This window comes from Heteronotia binoei, chromosome 5 (genome assembly GCF_032191835.1).
Source record: "Heteronotia binoei isolate CCM8104 ecotype False Entrance Well chromosome 5, APGP_CSIRO_Hbin_v1, whole genome shotgun sequence".
Lineage (NCBI taxonomy): Eukaryota > Metazoa > Chordata > Lepidosauria > Squamata > Gekkonidae > Heteronotia > Heteronotia binoei.
The window spans coordinates 85,992,996-86,018,433 of record NC_083227.1 but is presented as its reverse complement, the minus strand read 5'-3'; the positions used below and the strand labels follow the sequence as shown (position 1 = coordinate 86,018,433).

The 25,438-nt window shown below is 41.9% G+C and overlaps 1 protein-coding gene across 5 annotated transcripts in view; it reads right to left on the bottom strand.

Annotated features, from left to right (window-relative positions):
- Positions 1 to 25,438, bottom strand: part of ARHGEF3 (Rho guanine nucleotide exchange factor 3) — a 185,426-nt gene that overhangs the window by 34,614 nt on the left and 125,374 nt on the right. The window contains exon 3 of one of the 5 annotated variants that reach the window (XM_060239740.1): positions 13,691 to 13,827. The exons of 3 other annotated variants lie outside the window; for them this stretch is intronic. In XM_060239740.1, the coding sequence (XP_060095723.1) occupies positions 13,691 to 13,786 (96 nt within the window). In that variant the 5' untranslated portion in view covers positions 13,787 to 13,827. Of the gene's footprint in view, positions 1 to 13,690; positions 13,991 to 25,438 lie in introns of those variants that run through there. One more of the 5 variants, XM_060239739.1, reaches the window with a different exon arrangement.

The window sequence follows — 25,438 nt, the reverse complement described above, 5'->3', positions numbered from 1 at the left end:
GATTTTGAGGTAGAGGCATTCAATTTTCAGCATAGCATTTGGTGCATCTCCTCAAAAAACCCTCCAAGTTTCAAAAAGATTGGACCAGGGGATCCAATTCTATGAACTCCAAAAGAAGGTGCCCCTATTCTCCATTATTTTCAGTTAAGGGGAGGCACTTAAAAGGAGCATGGTCCCTTTAAATGTGATGGCCAGAACTCCCTTCAGAGTTCAATCATGCTTGTCACAACCTTGCTCTTGGCTCCATCCCCAAATTCCCCAGATATTTCATGAGTCAGACCTGGTAACCCTATGTACCAATTTGCATGCTGTCTTCCACAGGATGTTATCAATATTTAGCAACAGTCAAGTTATTTTTTAAAATGTTGTTAATATGGACTGGGAGTTATTTTTAGAGGGCTATTTAAAAACAAAAAAGTCAAAGCAGTTTTCCTGTGGAGTGAACCCAATAAGATTTGTTATTTGTAATAATATACAGCAGTCTGCAAATCATGTCCTGTGTTCTCAGAAGCATTTTCTGTCAAATAAAAAGGAAAAAAAATCTGAAACCAATACAAATTAAAGATAAAGGTAATTAAAGGTAGGTAACAAAGGCTTTAATGTTCATCACCCATACATCTGAAAAATTGCCTTATTGGTTTAGCTCATTTGGAACAAAGTTACCAACTTGTATATTGCTTGTGTTTCAAAGGCATTGCAGAGGACTGGTTGGAGGACTTTTCTATTGGCATCAGAGTAACTATTTTCCAGAGGAAACTTACAACAGAATAATTCTATATTTTGAAAGGGATCTTAGAAAATTTGTATAATCCACTTTAAACAAATCCAAGAATAAATGTAAATGTTGCCAGATGAATCCTTTGCCTTTTGTATGTTGGGCCATGGTTATATAGCTATTCTTGAATAACAGATTTAGCCTAAGTGTGAAAATCCTAAAATTAATTTATTAAGAATATTCAGCCCAGTCATGGCCACCGGTGTCTTAACACGAAAAACACAGAGTGGTATAAAACGCATCATATGATAAAACAAATTAAAAATCAGAACTAAAATATACTAAAACACACACACGAACAACAACACTTCACTATTGGACAATGATTAGTTTCACTTTTTTCTGTTTTATTTCAATATAAATGATGCTGAAGCTGTGTTGTGCATCTTCAGTATAGAGAACTGGGTGGGGTTCAGATTCATAACAAACACATAGTGACCTGAGGATAACCTTAGATAATTAGCAAGTGACAGTGTTGCTAATTCAAGCTCTTATTCAGTGCACTGGGTTAATCTAATAAACCAGTGGCAGGGCAGTGGGAAGATCACAGATGTCAGTCCAGAAAAGTCCAGAAAAACCAACTATGAATATCATTATTAAAAGCAGTTTATATCTCTGTTAAATTAACTTTCATATTTCTAAACACAGAAGTTCTGATAATAAATGAAACACAGTTTCAAATGTATTAACAGAGATAACTTGAAGAGTTACGGTAATAAATATGGGTACAGCATCAAATGGAAATTCTTCTAATATCTCACAGATAATTAAAAGAGCTTACCTACAGGGGTAAGAGCAGAACTTTTCCACAGCTAAATCCAATTGTAAGCACTAATTACATTCAAAATCCTATCCATTAGTTTAAAATGGTTTACCAGTAAAGTCAAAATTTCAAAATACCAAAAAGGATCACCCCCTAAAGTACTAAAACATTTACTATGGACAACCAATAAATTTCCTGTGCCATAATTACAGAACCTAAAAAAGGTATTCTTACTTAAAAATACTAAATAACCAGATTTTGCTTAACCAGTTTCATTTTAAAATTGATCATATATTTCAAAGTACAGCCTCATGAATATCTTAAATGAAAAATCCATTTAGGAAATGGAAGGAGGGTCTTATAACAAAGGATAAATATAAACAAATAACCAGTGCTTATAGAAAAAGAGTTAGGAAAGCATGAGCTTAGGCTAGCAAAAGATGCTAAAAACAACAAAAAAGGGTTCTTTTCTTACTGATATAGCAGGCCCACTGCAGGGACAGGAAAGTGAAATTGTAACAGATGATGAAGAGAGGGCAGAACTGCTCAATTCCTACTTTCCCTCTGTCTTCTCTCCTGAGGGAATCAGTGCTCAACATGGCAAAAACAGAACATATAATGAGGGCAGGAAGTTGAAACCTAGGATCAGCATAGGGGTAGTACATAAATACCTAGTTTCTTTAAATGAAACAAAGCCCTCAGGCCCAGATGAACTGCATCCAAGGGTACTAGAAGAACTTGTGGATGTAATTTCCAAGACTCTGGCCATTATTTTTGAGAATTCTTGGCAAACAGGTGAGGTGACGGAAGATTGGAGGCGGGCAAATGTCCCCATCTTCAAGACGGGGAAAAAGGAGGATCCAGGTAACTACTGCCCTATCAGCTTGATGTCTATACCTGGAAAAGTTTTAGAACAAATCATCAGTCAGTCAGTCCTGGAACATTTGGAAAAGATGGCTATGATTATTAAGAGCCAGCATAGGTTTCTTAAGAACAAGTCATGTCAGACTAACATTATCCCCCTTTTTTTTTTTGAAAAAGTGACTACCTTGCTGGATCAGGGGAATGCTGTAGACAGTTTATCTTGATTTCAGTAAGGCTTTTGATAAGATTCCAAATACTGTCCTTGTTGACAAGTTGGTAAAATGTAGTTTGGATCCTGCTACTGTTAGGTAGATCTGTAACTGGCTGACAGATCACACCCAAAGAGTGCTTGTGAATGGTTCCTCATTCTCTTGGAGAGGAATGACAAGTAGAATGCCTCAAGGATCTGTCCTGGGGCCTGTTTTGTTCAACATCTTTATAAATGATTTACAAGAAGGAATAGAGGGAATGCTTATTAAATTTGCAGATGATATTAAATTGGGAGGGGTTGCAAACGCAACAGAAGACAGAAACAGGATACAGGATGATCTTGAAAGGCTGGACTGAAACCAATAAAATGCATTTTTACTGGGATAAGTGTAAAGTTCTGCTTTTAGGTAGGAAAAATCCAATGCATAGTTGTAGGATGGGGGAGACTTGTCTTGGTAATGCTATGTGCAAAAAGGATCTAAGGGTCTAAGCGGACCAGACGCTGAACATGAGTCAACAGTGTGATGTGGTGGCTAAAAAGGCAAATGCAATTTTAGGCTGTATTAACAGAAGTATAGTATCCAGATCACGTGAAGTCATGGTATCGCTTTACACTGCTCTGGTAAGACCTCACCTGGAATATTGTGTTCAGTTTTGGGCCCCACATTTTAAGAAGGCTATAGACAAGCTGAAACTGGTCCAGAGGGGGGCAACAAAGATGGTGAGGGGTCTGGAGACTAAGTCCTATGAAGAAAGGCTGAAGGAGCTGGGTATGTGTAGCCTGGAGAGGAGGCAGCTGAGAGGTGATATGATCGCCATCTTCAAGTACTTGAAGGGCTGTCATATAGAGGATGGTGTGGAATTGTTTTCCGTTGCTCCAGAAGGCAGGACTAGAACCAATGGTTTGAAAATAAATCAGAAGAGTTTCAGGCTCAACATTAGGAAAAACTTCCTGACAATTAGAGCAGTTCCTCAGTTGAACAGACTTCCTTGGGAGGTGGTGAGCACTGGGCTCTACTTCCTTGGAGGTTTTAAAACAAAGGTTAGATGGCCATCTGACAGCAATGCTGACCCTGTGAACTTAGGGGGAGGTATTTGTGAATTTCCTGCATTGTGCAGGGGATTGGACTAGATGACTCTGGGGGTCCCTTCCAACTCTTACGATTCTATGATTCTATCTTATATGTTTAAATGTATGCATTTATGGAGAGAAATTTAACTGAAAATATTAATTCTAGTATGATTTGGAGCTTTGCTTCAGTGTATTTACAGCTTCTCAAAGCCAGGTTTTTTTTTTACTGATGGAAACTTGTTCATCAGTACAATGAAATAAAAGTTTTTAAATGCAACACACAATCTTTCATTGCTTGGAAGAACACCGTTAATTGTTTTTTCATATTACAAAGTCACTAATTCTTACTTTACTCAACTGATGATTCAGGTAACTAATCTTTATGTAGGCTCAACAAAAAAAACACACAAGCTTTTAATGGTCATATTAGGAATGCCTTATATGCAAACTCGTCAGTCAAACTTATTAATTCAGAATCCAAAGACCACAACACCTCAAAACACATGTATCATAAACATCATAGACAATATAAAAATTTTAAAATACAGTGAAATAACCAATACAAATATATCACACTGACTGAACAAAAGTCATCTGGCTATGATTTTCTGGCAGCCAGAGGAACTCAGACTACACATCCAAATTTCTTATGGTCCTCATTATTTGAAAAAGTGCACAAATGGCAAGATAATTTTCTTTTCCTCTTGAAGCAGGAAATTAGAATAATGCTCCAGAAGGGGAAAGACTTTCAAAGTAGCTATTATGCATTCCCAGGATATAGGAAACAAGCTCTTCTTCCATCTTGAGTAGCAATGTCAATCAGCACAAGCCATGCAGGACTAAGACCGTTTTCGCACACCGCTTACCATGTGGTCACGTTCCTGTTCTGTCTGCAGCTTCTGTCGGATTTCCCATTATCTGCATTGGAGTTACAGGAAGTGCTGCGGCTTTTGCATAGCAAATGTAAACTGGGTTTTAGCGGTTTACGTTTGCTACGCAAAAGCCACAGCACTTCCTGTAACTTCGGCTCAGATAATGGGAAATCCGACGGACGCTGCGGAGAGAACAGGAATGGGACCCCGTGGTAAGCTGTGTGCGAAAACGGTCTCTGTCTTTACCTGGGAACTCTGTCTTGACAATGTGGCTAGAAACAGTGGAGAGAAGTACCTCTTCTGATAGCTAAGGTAATGCTGGAGGCTGACTGCAACTTCAAGTTTTACTAGCATGCCCAAGCAACAACTTCCACTAAAACAAGAAGAGAGTAGGGTGACAGGAATGTGTGTTTCCACCTTTTCTTTGTCTCCTTGCTCAGTCTGATACTTGAACAGACCATGTATTATTTTAAAAACTGTTTATTAAACTTTCATATATATTTTGAATACTCTGAGCCTGATCTCTGAAACACAGCACTGCTGTTCAGTCTTGCTATCAATGGTAGCAGTGGTAATGGGGAGAGGTAGCGGGTAAGTTCACCATCTTGCATGATAGCTTGAAATTGTGAAAGTGAAATATTGCCCCATCACTAGCTTGTAGGAACAAAACAGGAATTGAGGCAACTAAGTGGAACTTTTAAATATCAGCATGGGTATGAAATGCTGAATGTGCAAATCTATCCAGCAGGAGATACTCTCTGATTTGCTGGTAGCAGCAGTTACTTACCAGTTGGTACCATCCAGGAGTAAGGGGACAAGGTTGCACTTCTGAGCCAAGACTTGAGATTGTTGTAGGATTTTTCAACCTCTCAGCAACCTAAGGCAAAGGGTTTGCCAAGTCCATCCCTTCATACTCCCTTTCTTCAAGTGCTGAAGCACCAGTCTGATCACCAACGGACACCTAGTATGCTTTAACATGTTTATCACAGCCTTCTGTACCTCCCCTTTCTTTACTCTTACCAGCTTTATCAGTTTATTTGTCGCAGTCTACAAACCTATAACGTATCAAGTACACATACACAGCTTCTCTGACAACATGGACTACTGTCGTATGGTACCCTACCCATTGTTTGAAAGAAGCCTTTTGTGGCATGGAATAACATGGCATTGGCTACAGAAAATGGAGCACTACCTGCAGCTTTAAGAAAAAGTGCACTCAGTGGCCATCACTAGGCAATCACAACAGCACTGCCAACCTTCAAGCCTTGGTCTCTGTCATTAAAATGCAAGGGAGGGGGCAGGGCCCCTGCCATAGCTGTTTTGGCTTTTGAGAGAGGGCTCATCAGGGTCACACCTGGCAGCACCTACTGGATGACATGCTAGCATGTCACTTTCACAACTCACCCATGTCTGGCTGCTTGCTACTGTTCAACAGCAGCCATCCCATGAAAGTCTATGTGGTGTAGTGCTTAGTTTCAAACTAGGATGAATAACTAGGTTTGAATCACCACCCTGCCATGGAAATTCATTGGGTGACCTTGGGCTAGTCATACACTCTCGGGCTTACGTGCCTCACAGGGTTGTTGTGAGAATAAAACAAAAGGAAAGAATGATGGAAGCTTCTTTGGGTCCCCATTGGAAATAAGGGCAGGAAACAAATGAAGTAAATATGTAATAAAAATAGCTTAAACATCAGTGACTGGGTGGGAAGAAGAGAAAGACCAAAGAAAGATGAGGATATAGGGACTGCCGCGAATAGGGAAACAGTGTGCAGAGGGGGGGAGACAGGGAATATTAAGGTACTCCCCACAGGTCCTTGCAGGCCAGAGTTTTTTTCAGAAGAAGCTAAAGACAGGGGAGCAGATAGGTGGAAAGAAGAGAAGGAAGCGGAAGAAAGGGAAAGGCTATGGGGGCTTTCAAAAAAGAAAAAGAGAAAATATTGGGGAAGGAGAAAATGAGGCCTCTGCAAGTTCTTGTGAATCCCCTGCCACTAATTTCTATGGTGAAGACTTGATCAAAGAGAACAAGATAGCTCTCAGTGAGGAAGAACAGCCCTGAAACTGGTTACAGTCCAGTACACAAAAAATTCAAATTAGGTTGAACTGGCTTCAAGCAACAGAATGGTGAAAGGGGGGGGGGGCATTTCTCTTGGGCTTGTTTGTCAGTGTAGAATTCATCACTAATAAATAGAAATAAAACAGTGGCTAATCTAACAATTTTTAGAATTATAAGATTAGAAATTTTGCTTCTCAATACATCTAATTTTCAACATGGCCCCCATCTGTGGATTCTGAAATATGGAGACTAGAGCCATGAACAGGCAAAACAGATTTCTACAATTCTGTGAAAAGCTTCAAGTTTTCACAAAAATCTGTAATCTGAGGGATTAAAACCATCCAAACTAATATAGACAGTGAGCCAGTTTGGTGTAGTGGTTAAGTGTGCGGACTCTTATCTGGGAGAACCAGGTTTGATTCCCCACTCCTCCACTTGCACATGCTGGAATGGCCTTGGGTTAGCCATAGCTCTGGCAGAGGTTGTCCTTGAAAGGGCAGCTGCTGTGAGAGCCCTCTCCAGCCCCACCCACCTCACAGCGTGTCTGTTGTGGGGGAGGAAGGAAAAGGAGATTGTGAGCTGCTCTGAGACTCTTTGGAGTGGAGGGCGGGATATAAATCCAATATCCAATATCCAATCCAATGTACATTTAAGAGATGAATACCCCCTATAGTGGCAATTATGGAGGTTGCTAGGCAACCATACTAGTATTTCTAGTCTTCTAGCCTTGGTTTCTGCCAGTAAACAACTGGAGGAGGGGCAGGGCCCTTTCCAGGACAGTTTTGTCCTTTCATGGAGGATTCATTAGGGCCTGATCTAGCAACAACCACTGCTTGACTTGCTGCCACACTACCTGTGTGACTCATGCATAGGGTTGCCAAGTCCTCTTCAAGCCCCGGCAGAGAACCTATTGTACCATAGAGTTTTACCTCCCAAATGGCTAGAGCATCTGGGAAAACCATACAGTTTTCCCGGAAACACCTAGAGTGGCCCCGCATGCGTGCTGCCATTTTGATGACATCACTTCCGGGTGACATCATTGCACCGGCGATGCAGGGGGAGGTTCCCCCCGCCAGCCCAATGTGGGCTGGCGAGTTGGGAATCTTCAGGGTGAGGGATTCCCTGCTCAGACCAGGGGCTTGGCAGCCCTACTCACGCAGGCCTAGCTGCTTATTGCTGTTTCAACAACAGGCACTCCAGAGAAGCTAGTTTGGTGTAGGTTTCAGACTAGGATCAAATCCACTTGACCATGGAAGCTTGGGGAGTGACCTTAGGTCACCAGTCACACACTCTCAGCCTAATCTACCTCACAGAGTTGTGGGGGGGATAAAATGGAGAATAATAGAGAATAATGTAAGCTGCTCTGAGTCTGCACTATGGAGAAAGGTGGGGTATAAATAAAAGAAATAATATAACAGAAGATGAGGAACAGACAAAAGATGCATTGGTTGATGGGTGAAAAGGAGAAAAGGGTACAGAAAGGAAAGCAGAAAATAATGGTGGTGGGGGGAGCGGGCGCAGAGACAGAGAGAAAATGAGATGCACTCACAAATCCTTACAGGCCCCCTTACTTGTATGATTCCATCCTGCACATGGCAAGGTAGATATGGCTCACTTGCTCTGATGCAGGAAAAAAATCAGGAGAATTTCAAACCTTAGTAAAATGTATGAACTGGATTATCATTAATAGGTGTGTTTTGTAAAAACAGCAGAACATTCACACACAATTACTATTTCTCCCTCTTCTCCATTTTTTCAGGCAGTTGACTTAGTGTGAGAAAACGTGTGTTCTCCTTCCTTCCATCCTTATTTAGATATGATCTAATTCACCACCAGCTGCTTAACAAAATAGTTCCCAATATTACCTTTTTTCGTCATATGGACATATGAAGCTGCCTTATACTGAATCAGACCCTTGGTCCATCAAAGTCAGTATTGTCTACTCAGATTGGCAGCGGCTCTCCAGGGTCTCAAGCTGAGGTTTTTTCATACCTGTTTGCCTGGACCCTTTTTTGGAGATGCCAGGGATTGAGCCTGGGACCTTCTGCTTACCAAGCAGATGCTCTACTCACTGAACCACCGTCCCTGCCCTTATCATCGTCAAAATATCCTGAAGGGTTAATAGTCAAAAGACCAAGATATCCTGTTTGCTGGCTCTTGCTTGCTCTCTCTGCCCAACTTCCTGCTATGTGCTTCCTGAGATCTCTTTCTGCTCATTACTTGCTTTCTGCTACCAGCTTTCTTCTAATTTACAGCTGCCAAAGGCAATGAGACAAAGCTTCCCAAATCAGGGCTTTAGCCATCCACACAGGGTTTTATCAGGGCTTCAGCATCCCTAAATCAGGACTTTAGCATTCCCATAGGCTCTCAGTAAATATGACAGATACTCATCAGCTATGAAGTTGTCCTCTCCAAGTCTGTATTATTTGAGGAATTTAGTGATGATAAAATCACTGAAACATTGTGTTAGGTCTTGGGAGACAGAAGTCAAAATCCAGTTTAGCAATTAGATTCCTTTAAGCAATTTACTACTTTTTTGATCTTAAGTGTAGAATCTTCTGACGCAAAGCAAGTTTAAAACTCATTGTAGTGTATAATGTGGCTGTCTATAGCAGATCAGCTATAAATGTTTTACAGTTTTGATCTTAGCATGCACACTGGAATTGACACTCTCAGCGGTGGCTCTTACTATGCCAAACAGCTGCCTGAAGTCAGGAAGGTTCCACACTTATAATTCCACAGAATGGGCAAAACAGCAATGTTCAAACTGACATTTTAAAAAAGAGTTTAGAATTTTAGTAGAATGGAATAGTTCACTGCAATTATTAATGTAGGTATCACCTGCTTTCTGTATTGTTTATACCTTTGACGATTTGGTATTTGCATTGTTCTAATTCTGTAATCCTGTGATATTACATTGTTAATTACATTGCTATCTGATTACACTGTTTATATAATGCAATTCATAGAATCATAGAGTTGGAAGGTGCCTCCAGGGTCATCTAGTCCAACCCCCTGCACAATGCAGGAAACTCACAGATACCTCCCCCTAAATTCACAGGATCTTCATTGCTGTCAGATGGCCATCTAGCCTCTGTTTAAAAATTTCCAAGAAAGGAGAGCCCACCACCTCCCAAGGAAGCCTGTTCCACTGAGGAACTGCTCTAACAGCCAGGAAGTTCTTCCTAATGATGAGCCAGAAACTCTTTTGATTTAATTTCAACCCATTGGTCCTGGTCCTATTTTCTGGGGCCACAGAAAACAATTGCTACACCACCCTCTATATCCTCTATATGTGATATGTGTATATATGTGATATAAGTGATATGTATATATCACTTTGAGTCTAAGCAAGAAAGGTGGACTATAAATACTGTAAATAAATAAATTTGTTTGGAAAAGTCAGTGATGGTGTTGGTCTTACGATGCAAGACATTTTTGTAGATGAGAGATAATTAGGAACCAGTAGCAAGTATTCAACCTTATGTTTCATATCCTATTTGGGGGAATAGGGAATAATAGCTGAAGTTTCTACAAGAGAGTGATATCCATCTGTGGTGATGTAGAGTGGATTATCACACTCCCCCAAAGCCTTCATTGATAACTTGATAAGTAATGGACAAGGGATAAGGGGGAAAGGTTATTTTATTCCATTTTCTTAACTTTATCTGCAGCACTTTTTACCACCCAGTACCATACAACTCTATGAAATGGTGAACAATAAAGGACCACAAGTAGCTCTTTGTAGCCAGTCTAATTAGTATAATGGTATTTTGGACTGTTTTCTTGTTTCTTTCGGGCTACAGGCAGGCCCATAGCCAGCAGAGGGTGCTGGGGGCAGCACCCCTATTGAATCTGCAGCACCCCCGCTGCTCACACTCCAGGACAGGGAGAGCCACCTGGTGCCAGCATCCAAGCCAGCAATGAGGAATAGCATCATGAGGAAATCCACCCAAAGACCAGCTGGAGTTCACAATGCACGGTTGCTGACCACAGAGCCAAAAGAGGGAACAATCATCAGGCCATGCCTTGCAGGAGAAGAGGCAGGCCAATTAATGTCAGAAGCCTAGGATGACTGGTTTGGCCATGCAGTGTTGCCCTTTACTCCTCTCCACTGTCCATGGCAAGAAGGCTGGACACAGCAGCAGCAGTTGATAGACAAACTGATCACTGAAGCCTGGCCCTGTGAGTGTCCTGAGCCTGCTGCCGAGCACCTCAGTCCTCTGAGGGCTGGCAGAAGCTGAGAGAAAGAGTTGAGGGTGGCTGAAGTAAGAGGGGCGGGTATCAGGCACTGGCAGGCCATAGCCTTAAAAGGCCCCCTGAAGAAACAATTCCTGGCTACAGGGCTGGCCATAGGATAGCCATTCTTAATGTAAAAAAAAAACCAAACACCAACCTTGTTCCAAAATTAGATTTAGGTAGATATGTTGGTCTGAAGCAGATACCTAAAGAAGCGTGCACATATGTGAAATCTGCTATCTTGAATAAAACTTTGTTGGTCTTAAAATTGCCACTGGACTCAAACTTTGTTCTGCTTTTCCAAAATAGTTACAGATGGAACTGCACAGTATGTATGCATACACTTACATGAGAGACATATGATAATCTCGCTAAATATATAAATGTCTATCATAATAACAAACGCGAGTTCTAGCTTTTCCAGTGTACAGGAGAAGTTCAGCAAATAATGCCACAACTGCTTGGCCAGGGACCATAGCAGGACACAAAAAGAAATGTGTGGAACCAGTTTTGCAATATTGTTTCCAAGACTGTAAAAAGCTACCAATTCTCCCTAGTTTTAAAAGCACTGGCAACTACTACTATCCACATATAGAATTACAAATAATGTAAAGAAAATCATTTCCCAGAGCTCCTCCAATTATCTGATGTTGAAATCCCACGCAAAGAGGCAAAGAGTGGAACATTTGACAAAGATCCCTGGTGAGGGGAAGCTGTAAATACTTATATTGGAGGATATTACATCTTCCTATTTATTTTCCTGTTGAACAAATGCATTCTTGAATACTAACTCTAAATATATTCATTAATTGAGTGCTTTTAACAACCAGGCTCTTTGTCTCTTAAATGTATTGAAAATAGAAGGTGAACAAAAATAGAAATGATTCTTTTGCCATATGTGAAACAAATTTCTGGCAAGGAAGTTTTCTTGCATGTATCCTGTTTCCCTGATTATCAAAGGACAAGATAAACATTGCCTTTGGTATTTATGAAAGGTTTACTTGTTAGAATATTTTAATGTTTTTGTTTATCTTTACCTATATCCTTTTTCCTTTAAGTACCTCATACTGTAGCATGTCAGGCACCTAAGAACCATTATGGAGGACATCATTGATGAGATCTTCTGGTGTTTTAGTTAACACTTAAAAACAGTCACAAGGCAATGCAGACAGGTATCACATCACAGAAGGAAGGGCAGTACAGCATCTTCCCTATTTAAATTTCCTCACTGCAAAGCTGCTGTTTATTCTACTGTGGGAAGTATGATAAAGGTACCTATTTTTTACCAATAACACAAGCAGAAGTTTTTGGGAAAGTAATTTAGATCCAGGGGAAAAAATGCAAAAGAAAAATCCACTTGACTGCGGCCACTATTCTAGTACATTTTTTCATGCACAGTGGCAGATTTGAGGTGAAAACAAAATAATAAGGATGTCATATCACAAATCACCCACATTATGTCAATTTTGGCTCTCAGGCCCCAATCTGAAGCCATTCCAATCAAAATGTCACATTAAAAATATTACCACAGAACCTCTTAGACTTCACCCAAAATGAAAATATTCTTAACTTCAAAATGGTTGTGGTTATTCACAACTAGCATTTACAGCTCCTTGGTATTTGTTGCTTCTGCCCAGAAACTCTCCTACCATCATACTGCTACCTCCTTTCAAATGCCACAGTCGGGGGGGGGGGGGACTTCCAGTCTTGCTTGCACTACAGCTCATGCTAAGATTGTGAGAAGTGACAATGCATGGCACTTGGAGCAAATACACTGACCTTGTTGTAACAGGAGCAGTAAGAGTCACAGGAATCTGAGCCAGCATGGGATACCTGCAGCTAAAATATATTTGTCTGTAGAGCTGTCCGGAGAGGAGAGAAAGCCTTTTTGACAGCCCTACAACATGCAGCTTTAGCTCAAAGGGGTATAAGGGAAGAACCTTTGGCTCCTTCCCATCAAGGTGACTTTGCTTTTTACACAGACTAGACAGAAGTTGTTGGAGTTGGATCATTTATCTCTCAAGTTTTACTGTAATATTTAGCACTATACACTAGAACTTGAAAGGTACAAACTGAGTGCTTATCCAAACATGCTGAAAAGTACTCCTGCCTAATTAATGATAGTATTTAGTACTATATCATCAGTATTTAAGCAACTTCATTCGCCAAACAGATAAAAACTTCACAAAATCTTTGGTAACTGAAAAGCAGTTCCCTTTAAAGTGATTAAACTGCTGTGTGGTCAGCTAGCATTTCAGTCATCAATATTAAATCCTAAAGCTACCACTACAGGCAAAAATATACAGGCTTTTTGCAAATACTTTATTTACTTACATGCCAATCGCTACTGAAATACAGGGTGGTGAAGTGATGAGAAACATGCTAATTCATTATTTTAAGCAGCACTCAAACCCACAACTCCCATAATTAGCATTCTCTTAATGATAGCACACTTGAACATATGAAGCTGCCTTATACCGAATCAGACCCTTGGTCCATCAAAGTCGGTACTGTCTACCCAGATTAGCAGCGGCTCTCCAGGGTCTCAAGCTGAAATTGTAAACTTGGTTTACAATCATTGTGAAACTTAATTACAAGACATCAAGTGATTCCTAGTTGCTTTGCCTTTATAGCATTGCATCGTGCAGTTCAGAGTTCTTGGTTTTAGCTGTATTAACTGCTGTTAGGATTTGCTTTTGTTCTATTTACTAGCAGGTCCCTTTTTACAGTACATTGATCTATGCCCAGGAAAACCAAGAATAGGCTCAAAATACTTATTCTACCCCAATGAATGCAGATTCTTTGTAAAAGCTGTACTGAAATCCATCCGCAAACCATACCTCTGTCTCTCTGGTTGATAAGCTCGTTGTCTGTACTTCCAAGTCACAGTTTGCTCTCTTGACGGTGAGATAAAATGGATAATCCTTTGCCACCATTGTGGCTGAAGGTGCAGAAGTCTCGGAGGTCACAGCTGATTCTGTTGATGCACAAAATGTGAAGGCAAAGCTAAGCCTTTGCCCTGCAGCCTACCCAGCATTCAGCAGCTGAGCAAGTGAACTGTTCCGCTCCTGCTGTGCTAGACTTCTGACAGCATGATCAAAGGCAACCCTTTGAGCTCCACTGAACAGGGAAGCAGACAGCCTCGAGTGTGTTGAACAAGTAACCAAACACTGCTCATTACTGAGACCCGCCCACTGACACAGAATGGGGAGGAGCATGGGTGAGATACTTCTGATTTGTACTGAACACAGCAAATCACTGAAAACTCACTGAGGAGCTCATAAAGCACCTGATTACAGGAAATATGCTTTTTAAAAATCAGTCCTCCTTTATAAAAACTGATAGTTGCTTGCTGGTTCCTTGTCAGCATAATTACAGTATATTCTTGACATTATCACATAACCTGTTTAAAGGAAAATCACAGTTTAGGTGGCATTCTTTAAAAAAACTTAAGTACTTTTCACAGCTAATAACAGGAAGATTGTTGATATGCTTTATTTCACGTGCCAGAGCAATGCCTACCTGATTCTCAAAAATACATATACCATAACATGTTCACTAATACAGTACCTATGAGCAATGCATACAGGCATTTACTATTAGAATAAATGCATAGTAACGATATTATGCATTTACTATGTATGAGATACATAACATCACAGCCTGATTTTTTCGCTTCCCACTTTCTTGTTTTTAACATTGAGCCTCATTATGTGACCTGGAGAACTCAAAAGCTTGTGTAGTTTTGTGATATTTTGATTGATACAAAAAAGAAGAAGAGGTTTGGGGGATTTTTCTCTAGGATTTTCCTATAAACTCTGTAGAATGTGACATACTTTTGCACCATATGGGAATAGCCATACAGGCTCTACTTCATATACATATTGTTTAGTCACACTAACTATGGATGGGAGTGTCCTTTCAGAATAAAAAAATGCAGGCAAATTTCCGTAGATTTGGAATCAGTATACCAGCAGTAGATTTGGCATCAATGTACCAGCAAAACAATATTATCCTCATTGGAAAACACACGTGGTGGATTACCATAGCAGCATTTGTTGTGTCACTAACTTTAGGCAAGTACATTTAATATTGCAGGCACAACATAAATGAGTTCAGACCAGTGGTTCATCTAGTCTAGCAACCTGTTTAACATTGGCCAACCAGTTGCCCTGGAAGATGCACAGAAGTGAAGGCCTTCTGACATTGCTTCTTATCACTGTTATTCAGAAGTTCATTGCTTCTGGATGTGGAGTTCCCTTTACATATCATTGCTAGTAGCTCCTGATAGATCTATTATCCATGAATCCGTTTAATTCCTTCTTAAAGCCATAACAACATCCTCTGATAGCGAATAAGAACTTTGTTTTGTCTGTCCTGAATTCATGGCCCATACTTTTAAGGTTAGGATTTTTTATTTTTTTATTATTATTTTTTGCTGCAGTGTGCATCATCTTGTACTTACCTTCACTTGACACATTATTGCCCACCTCAACCCGTCTGGATATATCCACCTGGAAGTCTTCATAATCTATGCTAATTTGCACCGTCTTGAATAATTTGGTATCATCCAGAAACCTAGCCACTACACTGCTCACATGTAATTCCAGATAATTAATGAAAAAATTAAATAGCACCAATCCCAATATGAATCCTTGTGAGACCCCACTGCTTACTTCTCTCGCTTGTGAGAACTGCCCATTTATTCCTACTCTGCTTCTTATTGTTTAAGAGATAGCCAGCCTCTTACTTGATGCCCGTTAAGTTTACTCAGGAGCCTTTGGTGGAGAACCTTTGGAAAATTAAAGTATATAACGTTTACCAGATTATTCTTGTTATTTTATTTCAGTATATTCAGTATATATTTCCGGCATCTCCAAAAAAAGGGTCCAGGCAAATAGGTGTGAAAAACCTCAGATTGAGACCCTGGAGAGCCGCTGCCAGTCTGAGAAGACAATACTGACTTTGATGGACCAAAGGTCTGATTCAGTATAAGGCAGCTTCATATGTTCTTCATATTTCTATTCTGCCCATTCGCCATAGAGCTCAGGGCAGAGTACAACATATGATAAAACAATAAAATACAATAAAAACATTATATAAATGAACAATTCAACAGCACTCAGATTATCATGTCATCACATATTGCCCAGCCTAGCCGTCTCACAGCATGATATCTCATAGAGATGGCAGTTTGTATTTCAAGATGGCAGTTCTTATCCATGATTAATCCTCTCAAAAGACTCCAAAAGGTTGGTGAGGCAAAGCCATGCTGATTTTCCATAAGTAGGCTTTGTTCCTCTATGTGTTTAATAATTCTATCTTTCATAATAGTTTCTACTAATTTAGTTAGGCTAACTGACCTATAGTTTCCTGAATCCCTCTTGACATTTAAAAAAAAAAATGAAAATCTGCTATTTTCCAGTCCTCCAGTAATGTGGCTAATTTTAGTGACAAGTTACATGCATTGGTTATAGGATCTACAATTTCATATCTGAATCTTTTAAGAACCATCCAGACCTGGAGACATACTACTTTTTTGTTATTAGTCCTAGGACTTTTATCTCTTCCTGAAAACAGCAGCTCCAGCATGGGTATGCAACCCCAATTTTCTCTGGAGAAAACAGATTCAAAACTTTCACCCACTTTTACTCCAATCTCTCTGTCTCCCTTAAGACATCCTTTCACTTCTTTTTCATTGAATAACTACACTGCTTAACTCGACACAGCTGATCTGCCCACCTGGATCCATGGCTACAGTAATGCACTCTACACAGGTATTCATCAGTTCAGAAACTCCAGTTGGTACTGAATGCCGCATTATTGGTAGCTAGGCAGGGCATGCTTATTTTTTCCATTCTCTGTTGGAGCCCCACCTTAAAGAATGACCTGCCTGACAAGGTGAGGAAGGCCTGGCTTACCACAAAATATGCTAAATTGAATTATTCAAGAGCGCTTTTTAAACAAATCTAACAGGGTTGTGCTATAACAAAATGGTTCAAAAAGATTCTTTGGTAAATTCTTTGATTCATTGGATAGGGACTATGGACTATACTATTAAGCATGCTTAAATGCTTTCACTTTTTTCAGGTTTTTTCCATTTGTTTCAGATTTCTGCTTGTTTTCAGATGTCTGCAATACAATCCCTACAAGCAGTGTTTATTGGATGTCCCATCCTGTTGACTGTACTTGACTTATATTGCAAGTAAAAAGAGACGAATGGATGACAGATTCTCCCCAAGAAGAATGTTTTGAAGAAACATCTGCAGTTTTAGAAAGTGAAGTGAAAGCTGCACACAAAGCAGTTGGGAGAAACAAACCACCAGAACTAGATGAGATATCAATTGCTCTATTTCAAGCCATTAAAAAGAGTGCATCAAGATCTTAATAAGAATATGACAATAAATATGGCAAAATAAAACAATGACCCAGAGACAGGAAATGCTCAGTCTACATTCCAGTTTCAAAAAGGAGACATTAAAGACTGCAACAACTATTGGACCATCACATTAATTTCTCACACAAACAGGGCTTTCTTTGTAGAAAAAGCCCAGAAGCAACTCATTTGCCTATTTGGCCACATCCCCTGACATAACCATTGTTTTGCATAGTTATTTTTTTTTCTACAAAAAAAGGCCAGGAGGAACTTATTTGGACATTAGGCCAAACCCCGTGATGCCAAGCCAGCCAGAACTGTGTTCCTGTGCGTTCCTGCTCAAAAAAAGCCCAGCACACAAGTAAAGTGATGTTCAAAATCTTTCAACAAAGACTGTTACCATATATGGAATAAGAAATGCCAGATGTTCCACCTGGATTCAGAAAACGATGCACTAGAGACTGTATTGAAAATTTACATTGGCTACAGGGGCATATGAGAGAATTTCAGAAGAAAATCAAAACGTTTAATACATTACAGCAAAGCTTTTGACTGCACGGGTCATGAAAAGCTGTGGCTGGTTTTAAAAGAAAGGGGTGTGTTACAACATTTGATTGTTTTGATGTGCAACCTAAACTCCAGACAAGAGCCACTGTTAGGACAGAATATGGAGAAACAGAATGCTTTCCAAATGGCAAAGATGTCAGACAAGGATGTACTATATCTCTATATCTCTTCAGCCTACATGTAGAACATATCATAAAGAAAGCTGGATTAGATGTAGATGAAGATGGAGTGAAAATTAGGAAAAGAAACATTAACAATCTGAGATATGCAGATGACACCACATTACTGGCAGAAAGTAAAGACTTGAAATGACTACTGATGAAGGTTAAAGCAGAAAGTGCAAAAGCAGAATTACAACTGAACTTCAAGAAGATTAAGAGCGCAATCCAGAGGGGGGGGGCGGAGAGTCTTTTGGGAGCAGACGAGCCGGTATGTGGGCGCAGGAAGGGTTTGCACTGACGTACGACTGGCGCCGTCCGAGTCTTTTGGGAGCAGACGAGCCGGTATGTGGGCACAGGAAGGGTTTGCACCAACGTACGACCGGCGCCGCCCCAGCGGAGGGGAGTTCCGTGGGCAGGGGGACGGCCAAGTGCCGCTGCATCCGAGGGCAGCAGCGCCTGAGGGCTGCACCCGAGCATGGGCAGAAGTGAGGCGGAGTGTGGCGTTCAGGCGGAGGGGGTGGAATTGGGGGCACCACCAGGCTTAGGTGGCTTCCTGAGCAGTTTGGCCCATGACACGCACCCCCCCTGAGAGGAGCAACTTTACGCCTGCAAAAACAGCGGCGTGCCCCATAGGCACTCATTGAAACCAAAAACAAAGGTCGCCTCTGCTGCCGCAGAAGCTCACAAACCCCTTAGGGAGCGGCGTGATTGCCTCGTCAATCCCCTCATGCCTCGAGCTGACGAGCCCCTCCCCAGCACCCAATCGCAGTCTCCCCCCTCCTAGAAATACTTCCACTCTGGCATCACGCAACTCAGTTGTTAGGAAGAAGAGCGCGTGGCGGGAAACTCTGCCGGTGAGCTCCCGGCCATCCAGACTTAGAGTGAGGAACAGGCAGGCACGTTGGTGATGGGTTCTGCATCTCGTGGTTGTTTTGGCAGTATCTTTGACTTGTGAGGGGGGGAGAGAGGTCTCTCCCATGGGGCTAACTGCTTGTTTCCAGGTCTCCACAGGTTCCAGGCTCCCGAAGGCTCTGCATGCGAGGACTGCGAGGACTGTCGCCCATGGCTACGTAAGTTCCACTGTCCCCCCCCCCCGGCCTCCCCCTCCCCTCGCTCTCGACCGCTCGGTATGCGAGCGTCTCTGGCACTTGAACCAGGCAGTGGGCTCTGGCAGGGGGCATTTGCTGACCCCACTCCCCTGTGCTGCAGCCTGCTCCCTTCCCTTGGTCTGCCCTCTGCCGCATTCCCAACCCCTGGCAGGCCACGGTGTGTGTGTGTGTGTGTGGCAGCTGCCCCGTTGCAGGGAGGTGGGTCAGAGACTGTCCCTTTAAGAGAGCGCCTGGATGAAACGCAGTCTGCTCTTCCAGCCACTGCCCCTGCAGGTGCTCTTGATCTCTATCTCCGTTTTGTAGGTGGAACTCCAACACAGAGGCTTCCGCGTTTGCCGCTCCACCGCCCCCCCCCCCCACTCCCTCAGCTGTTTCTGCCCGGAGCTCAGAATGGAGCCCTGCCCACAGCGAGACTGCCCAGTGCATGCCAAGGAGACTGTTGCACTCTGTTCTGGAAAAATAAAGTCTGAGCTGTGCCCTCTGTTGTCTCTTCCACTTGGCATCTGCTGCACGTTCCCTGGGCACCCTCCCCCCTTGGTCAATGGCCTCTCCGAGGGAATGCCTGGGAGCATGGGCAGACTTGGTTTGGGGGGGGGGAACGGTCTATGAGCTGCCACGCTGCTCCCCACATGGCAGGACAGGGGAGTGCCGCCCCTCAGCCTGCCCGGGCTGACAGCCTACCCGATCCCACAGTGCTGTTGTGCGCAGGGCACTAAGGGGGGCTGAAGAAGTGGACTCAGAGTTCTGCGGCTGATGCACTCACACTCTGAGTTCTGCAGCCTCCGGGGGAGGTGTTCCGTGCACATGCCCTCTACATGGGGCTGCCCCTGTGCCGAACCCAGAAACTGCAGCTAGTGCAGAATGCAGCAGCCAGGCTGTTATTGGGGCTCCCTAGATGGGAGCACATACAGCCAAGGCTGCGAGAACTGCACTGGTTGCCAATAGTGTACCAGATTCGGTACAAGGTGCTGGTCATTACCTTTAAAGCCCTATATGGCCAAGGACCTCCCCATATATTCCCCAGAGGGTACTGCAATCTGGTTCTCAAAATTTATTGACAATCCCCGGGCCGAAGGAGGCCAAACTAAAAGTTACTAGAGAAAGGGCCTTCTTGATCTCAGCCCCACACTGATGGAACCAATTGCCAGAAGAGGTGCGGGCCTTGCGGAACCTTGCTCAGTTCCACAGGGCCTGCAAGACTGCTCTTTTTCAGCTGGCCTTTACTTAATGATCCTACCGCATACTGGTGAATGTATACCGTCACCATGGAAAAACTGTATGATGCATAACATTAAATTTTTAATATTTAATCTCAGAATGTTTTAACTATAATGATGATTAATTTTATAAATGGTTGAATTATAGTATGTATGTTTTAATTGTTGAAATGCCTATGTTGTGAGTCACCCTGAGCTTGCTTCGGCAGGGAGGGCGGTATATAAATTAAAAATTATCATTATTATTATCTGACAATCTTGATTCTTAACTTCCTTCCAAACAGTCCTCTCATATTTGTAAAGATCTCTTTTGAAATCAAATCTGATCATTTTAGATATTGGAGCAAATTTCCATTGACATGAATACTAAACTGTGACCACTCTTGTGGTTACTGCAACTACCTCTTCTTCCAAGTCTTGAATTCTGTTCAGAACTCCAGTTGATTCCTTACCTGTTCCAGCACACAGTCACATGTTCAGAAACCTTACCTTTATGGCATAACTTGAGCACAATTCACCCAGCCAATATGAGGAGTAGTTGAGATCACTTATTACATCATTTCCTGCTTTCATTACCTTATTTGGTTCTCTGTTTTGAGATCACATCATCCTCACAGGTTTGGTCAAGTGGGCTACAGTGCACCTTAGGGTTGCCAATCCCCAGGTGGGGGCAGGGGATCCCCGGTTTGGAGACCCTCCCCCCGCTTCAGGGTCGTCAGAAAGCGGGGTGAGGGGAGGGAAATGTCTGCTGGGAACTCTATTATTCCCTATGGAGATTTATTCCCATAGAAAATCATGGAGAATTGATCTGCGGGTATCTGGGGCTCTGGAGGGGCTGTTTTTTGGGGGTAGAGGCACCAAATTTTCAGTATAGCATCTAGTGCCTCTTCCCAAAATACCCCCCAAGTTTCAAAAAGATTGGATCAGGGAGTCCATTTCTATGAGCCCCAAAAGAAGGTGCCCCTATCCTTCATTATTTCCTATGGAAGGAAGGAATTGAAAAGGTGTGCTGTCCCTTTAAATGTGATGGCCAGAACTCCCTTTGGAGTTCAATTATGCTTGTCACAGCCTTGATCTTGGCTCCACCCCCAAAGTCCCCAGATAGTTCTTGAATTGGACTTGGCAACCCTAGTGCACCTCATTTTGTTATCATTAGGACCCAGCTTATTCACCCATAAGACTTCTGTGGGGGAATTTATTTCACTTATGTTTTCTAACTTATTATACTCTATGCCTTCATGAATATTCAGAGCAACACCACCCCAACACATCCTTTCCTGTACTCTCTCTAGAATCTTTATTAGTGATAACCACAATCTATTGCTCTTAACAATTACATCAACACCCACTATACCTGTGCTGTCATTTAGCACCAAGAAACTCAAGGTCCAACCTCCTCATTCTCTGTGCCCCTTTGGCCTCTTTCTATGGCCATCTTTTACATTTAAGCTCTATCATAAGTATTACCTTGATCATTTACTTCATGAGTCCTTTCAGACCAGCAACTGATCCTCCCATCAGCTTTTGTCCAAAGCAGGGGTGTTGAATTCATTTGTTTGAGGGCCAGATCTGACATAAATGAGACATTGTCGGGCCAGGCCATGTGTGTCACAAAATGTAATGCCAGGTAGTGGAAATATAAACTTTATAAAGAACACAAACACAATTAAAGATTTTTTTAAAAAAACTTAAAATAAAGCATGCTTAAAACATTAGCACTCTTGCAATATTTTTTTTATTTAACAGTCTCTGATAACTGACACCTCCTGCTCTGAATTATTGCATCAAAAACTGTAGACAATGTCTGTGGTGTAGCAATCTTGAGTAGGCTGTTCAGGTGTTCTGCAGGTGTGTGTCTGTAAGTTGCAAACCTACTTTTGATTTATTGACATTCATTAAAAAATCTCATGGTCGATGCTTTGAGCCTAAGACCCAGAGGAAAACATGAAATGACTGGGCATTGCAAACTTCTGTACATGTTGCTTCTTCTGCTGCTCAAGAACATATGAAGGCACCATGACACAGACTGAGGGCTATGTGTTTATCTACAAAACTGTAGTCTTCCCCAGATAAATAACTTCAACTCCTGTGTGGTAGTGCAAGAACACAGAGAGAGCAATGTATAGTGGTCAGTACAAGCCTACTTATATGAGAAGTCTAGGTTAAAATCCCCAGCCTACAGAGGAAATGTGTTGGGTGAACTTGGTCTGGACACACACTCTCAGCCTAATCCACCTCACTGGCTTGTTACTCCTCATCTGATTTCCTACAGAGAAAGACTGGATCATGAAGGCATGAATACAGAGAAAAGGGAGAGGCAAAACCCAGTTGCACCCAAGAGAGCCTTGGCCAACAAAACACACACACACGGGCCTGATAGGAGCCCTCCAGGGACCTGATCCAGCTCCCAGGCTGCACATTTGACACCCTAGTCTAAGGGTTATTTTAAAACTTCTTTGCAATCACGAATACACACACAAGTAGGGGACCCACAAGAACTTGCAGGGGCATTTAGCCTAACCTCACTAGTTCTTTTCCCCCTTCCCTAGCAGTCACCATAGTCTTTCTCCTTTTCCTGCTTCATTCTCCCCTTCCCACCTAACAACCAACCTACTTTTATCTTCCCCCCTCTCTTCAGCTTTCCCTCCTTCCCTCCTCTTGCAGCCTCTAACCATGACAATGATAGTATAACTGTGTAGTGGAAGCCACCAGGCCCAGTTCTGTGGTGGGAACTATACAGTCTCACTTTCCCCTGTATCCTCCTCCCCACACTATTTTCACCTCCTGAAAATTCCCATATTCTTACCTTTCCCAACTTCTTTTTCTCCTTCCCACCAAGCAACCTACCTACCTTTTATCTTCCCTCCATCTGTGTCTATATTGATATGCATTTATTTTATCTATACCCCACCCTTATCCACAATGGGACCCAAAGTAGCTTAACATCATTCTTCTCTCCTACATTTCATCCTCACAACAATCCTGTAAGTTAAGTTAGGTTTAGAATGTCCTAAGGTCATCCACTGAGTTTACATGGCAGAGTGCAAATTCAAATCTCCAGGTCCGAGTCTGAAACTTTTAATCATTATAACACAATGGCCTTCATGAGACAGTTGCTGTGAACAGCAGCAATCAGCTGGCCTATGTGACTAATGAAAGTCACTTGATAGCAAATAAGCTAGGTGGTTGCCAGGACTTTTTTTGTAGCAGGAACTGCTTTGCATATTAGGCCACACACCTCTGATGTAGCCAATCCTCCTAGTAAAGGGCCTACTGTAAGCTACATCAATGGTGTGTGGCCTAATATATAAAGCAGGTCCTGCAAAAAAAAAAAAAAAAAAGCCCTGGTGGTTGCCTCTGGGCTTGGCCCTGAGGAGCCCTCCCTTGAAGGCCAAAACCGCCCTGGAAAGGGCCCTGCCTAATTCCACTGCCTTTTAAGAACAGAAACCAAGACTTGATGTATGGCAGTACTGTTGTGGTTGCCTAGCAATGGCAACTAAAGGCATTAATTTCATAAAACTACCGACATTGCTTCTATCAATCTGGAGGGCATTAACAACCCTATTTATTTGTTTATTTGTAGATTTCAGGTTTTTCTGCACTGTGCTTTTTTCAGGCTCACATAAATCTATCTTGTCCATTCACAGCTCCAGTCTCTGTATTTTAAGTATCCACATAATTGTTCATGTTGAGAATTAACTATTTTAAGAACCAGCAGACCGACTCCATATCAGGTTCATCTGAAACCTGTTTCTTTTGTACAGGTTTGGCTTGTCCCAGAAAATTCCTTACTGTCTGACAAATCTACATTCCTTATTCTATGACCCTCTCATTCAGCTCAGTATGACTTACTTACATGGAAACATGTTTAGGATCACACTGCCAAGCAAGTAACACATTGAGACACATCTAAAAGTAAAACACCCTGACCTGGATAGCCCAGGCTAGTCTGATCTTGTCAGATCTCAGAAGCTCAATGTCAGCCAGAACTAGTATTTGGATGAGAGATCTCCAAGGAATACCAGGTTGCGACATGGAGGTAGGTAATGGCAAACCACCTCTAAACACCTCTTGCCTTGAAAATCCCATGAGATAGCCATAAATCAGCTGTGACTTGACAGCAAAAAAAAGGTGGGGGGAAATAACGTTTAGGGAAGCCAAATACAGAACCCTTTGAACTCAAAATCACACAAAAAATGTAGTAAGCATCACGTTTACTACCAGGAAAGATCAGAGTGCTGATTTGACCAGTTCTTCAGGTAACATCATATCTCTTCATCAGGTAAAAGCCTTATATTCTTCACCGAAAGCCCTTCTCAATATCAATGGGGTCTCATCCCCTGACTTTGTTCTTTCTAGAGGAACACGTCAAGGATATCCCCTTTCTCCCTTGCTGTTTGCCATTGCTATCAAGCCACTGGCAAATTGGATCAGACAATCTGCTTTAATCCCGGGTTTTCAAATAGCGCACATGGACTACAGATTAAGCCTTTTTGCAGACGATATGGTTCTTTTTTTGAAAGACCCATGTGTTGCCTTGCAAGCCTTAGCTTCACTCTTTACTGAATTCCACCAGATTTCAGGCTTGTCTTTCAACCTTACAAAATCCTTAATATACCCAATTAATATATCTCCAGGAATGCAAAGTCAGCTCCAAGACAATTATCCATATCGCTGGGTCACCACTTACTGGTCTTATTTAGGGTTTCTATCCCAATGCGCCTGACAGACTTGATTAAGGCCAATTTAATGTGGTCTACCAGCAAACCAAGCAGACTCTTCAAACTTGGAACTCCCTAGCTCTCTCACTGATAGAGTGAGTAAGCATTATTAAGTCTTTTATTTTTCCGAAATTTCTTTACATCTCTTCATCAGGTGATAGCTAAAACAACTTCTGAGAAATCAATTTATGGAACCTCTTAGAAAACCACAAAAATATCCCATGTCATCTTGGTCTGTTTCAACCACTTATTCTATTAAAAAGCAATGCTTCAAAGAATGGTAGAGATTATAAAGATGTCATATATACAGACTCCTACACATATACATAGCATTCATAATTTCTGAAGAATGCAATACATTTTCCGAAGGATTACGCAGCCAGTCACCCAAGAGTGTTCGAACTGCTCCTTGATATAGTGTGTTGGACATTCTCACT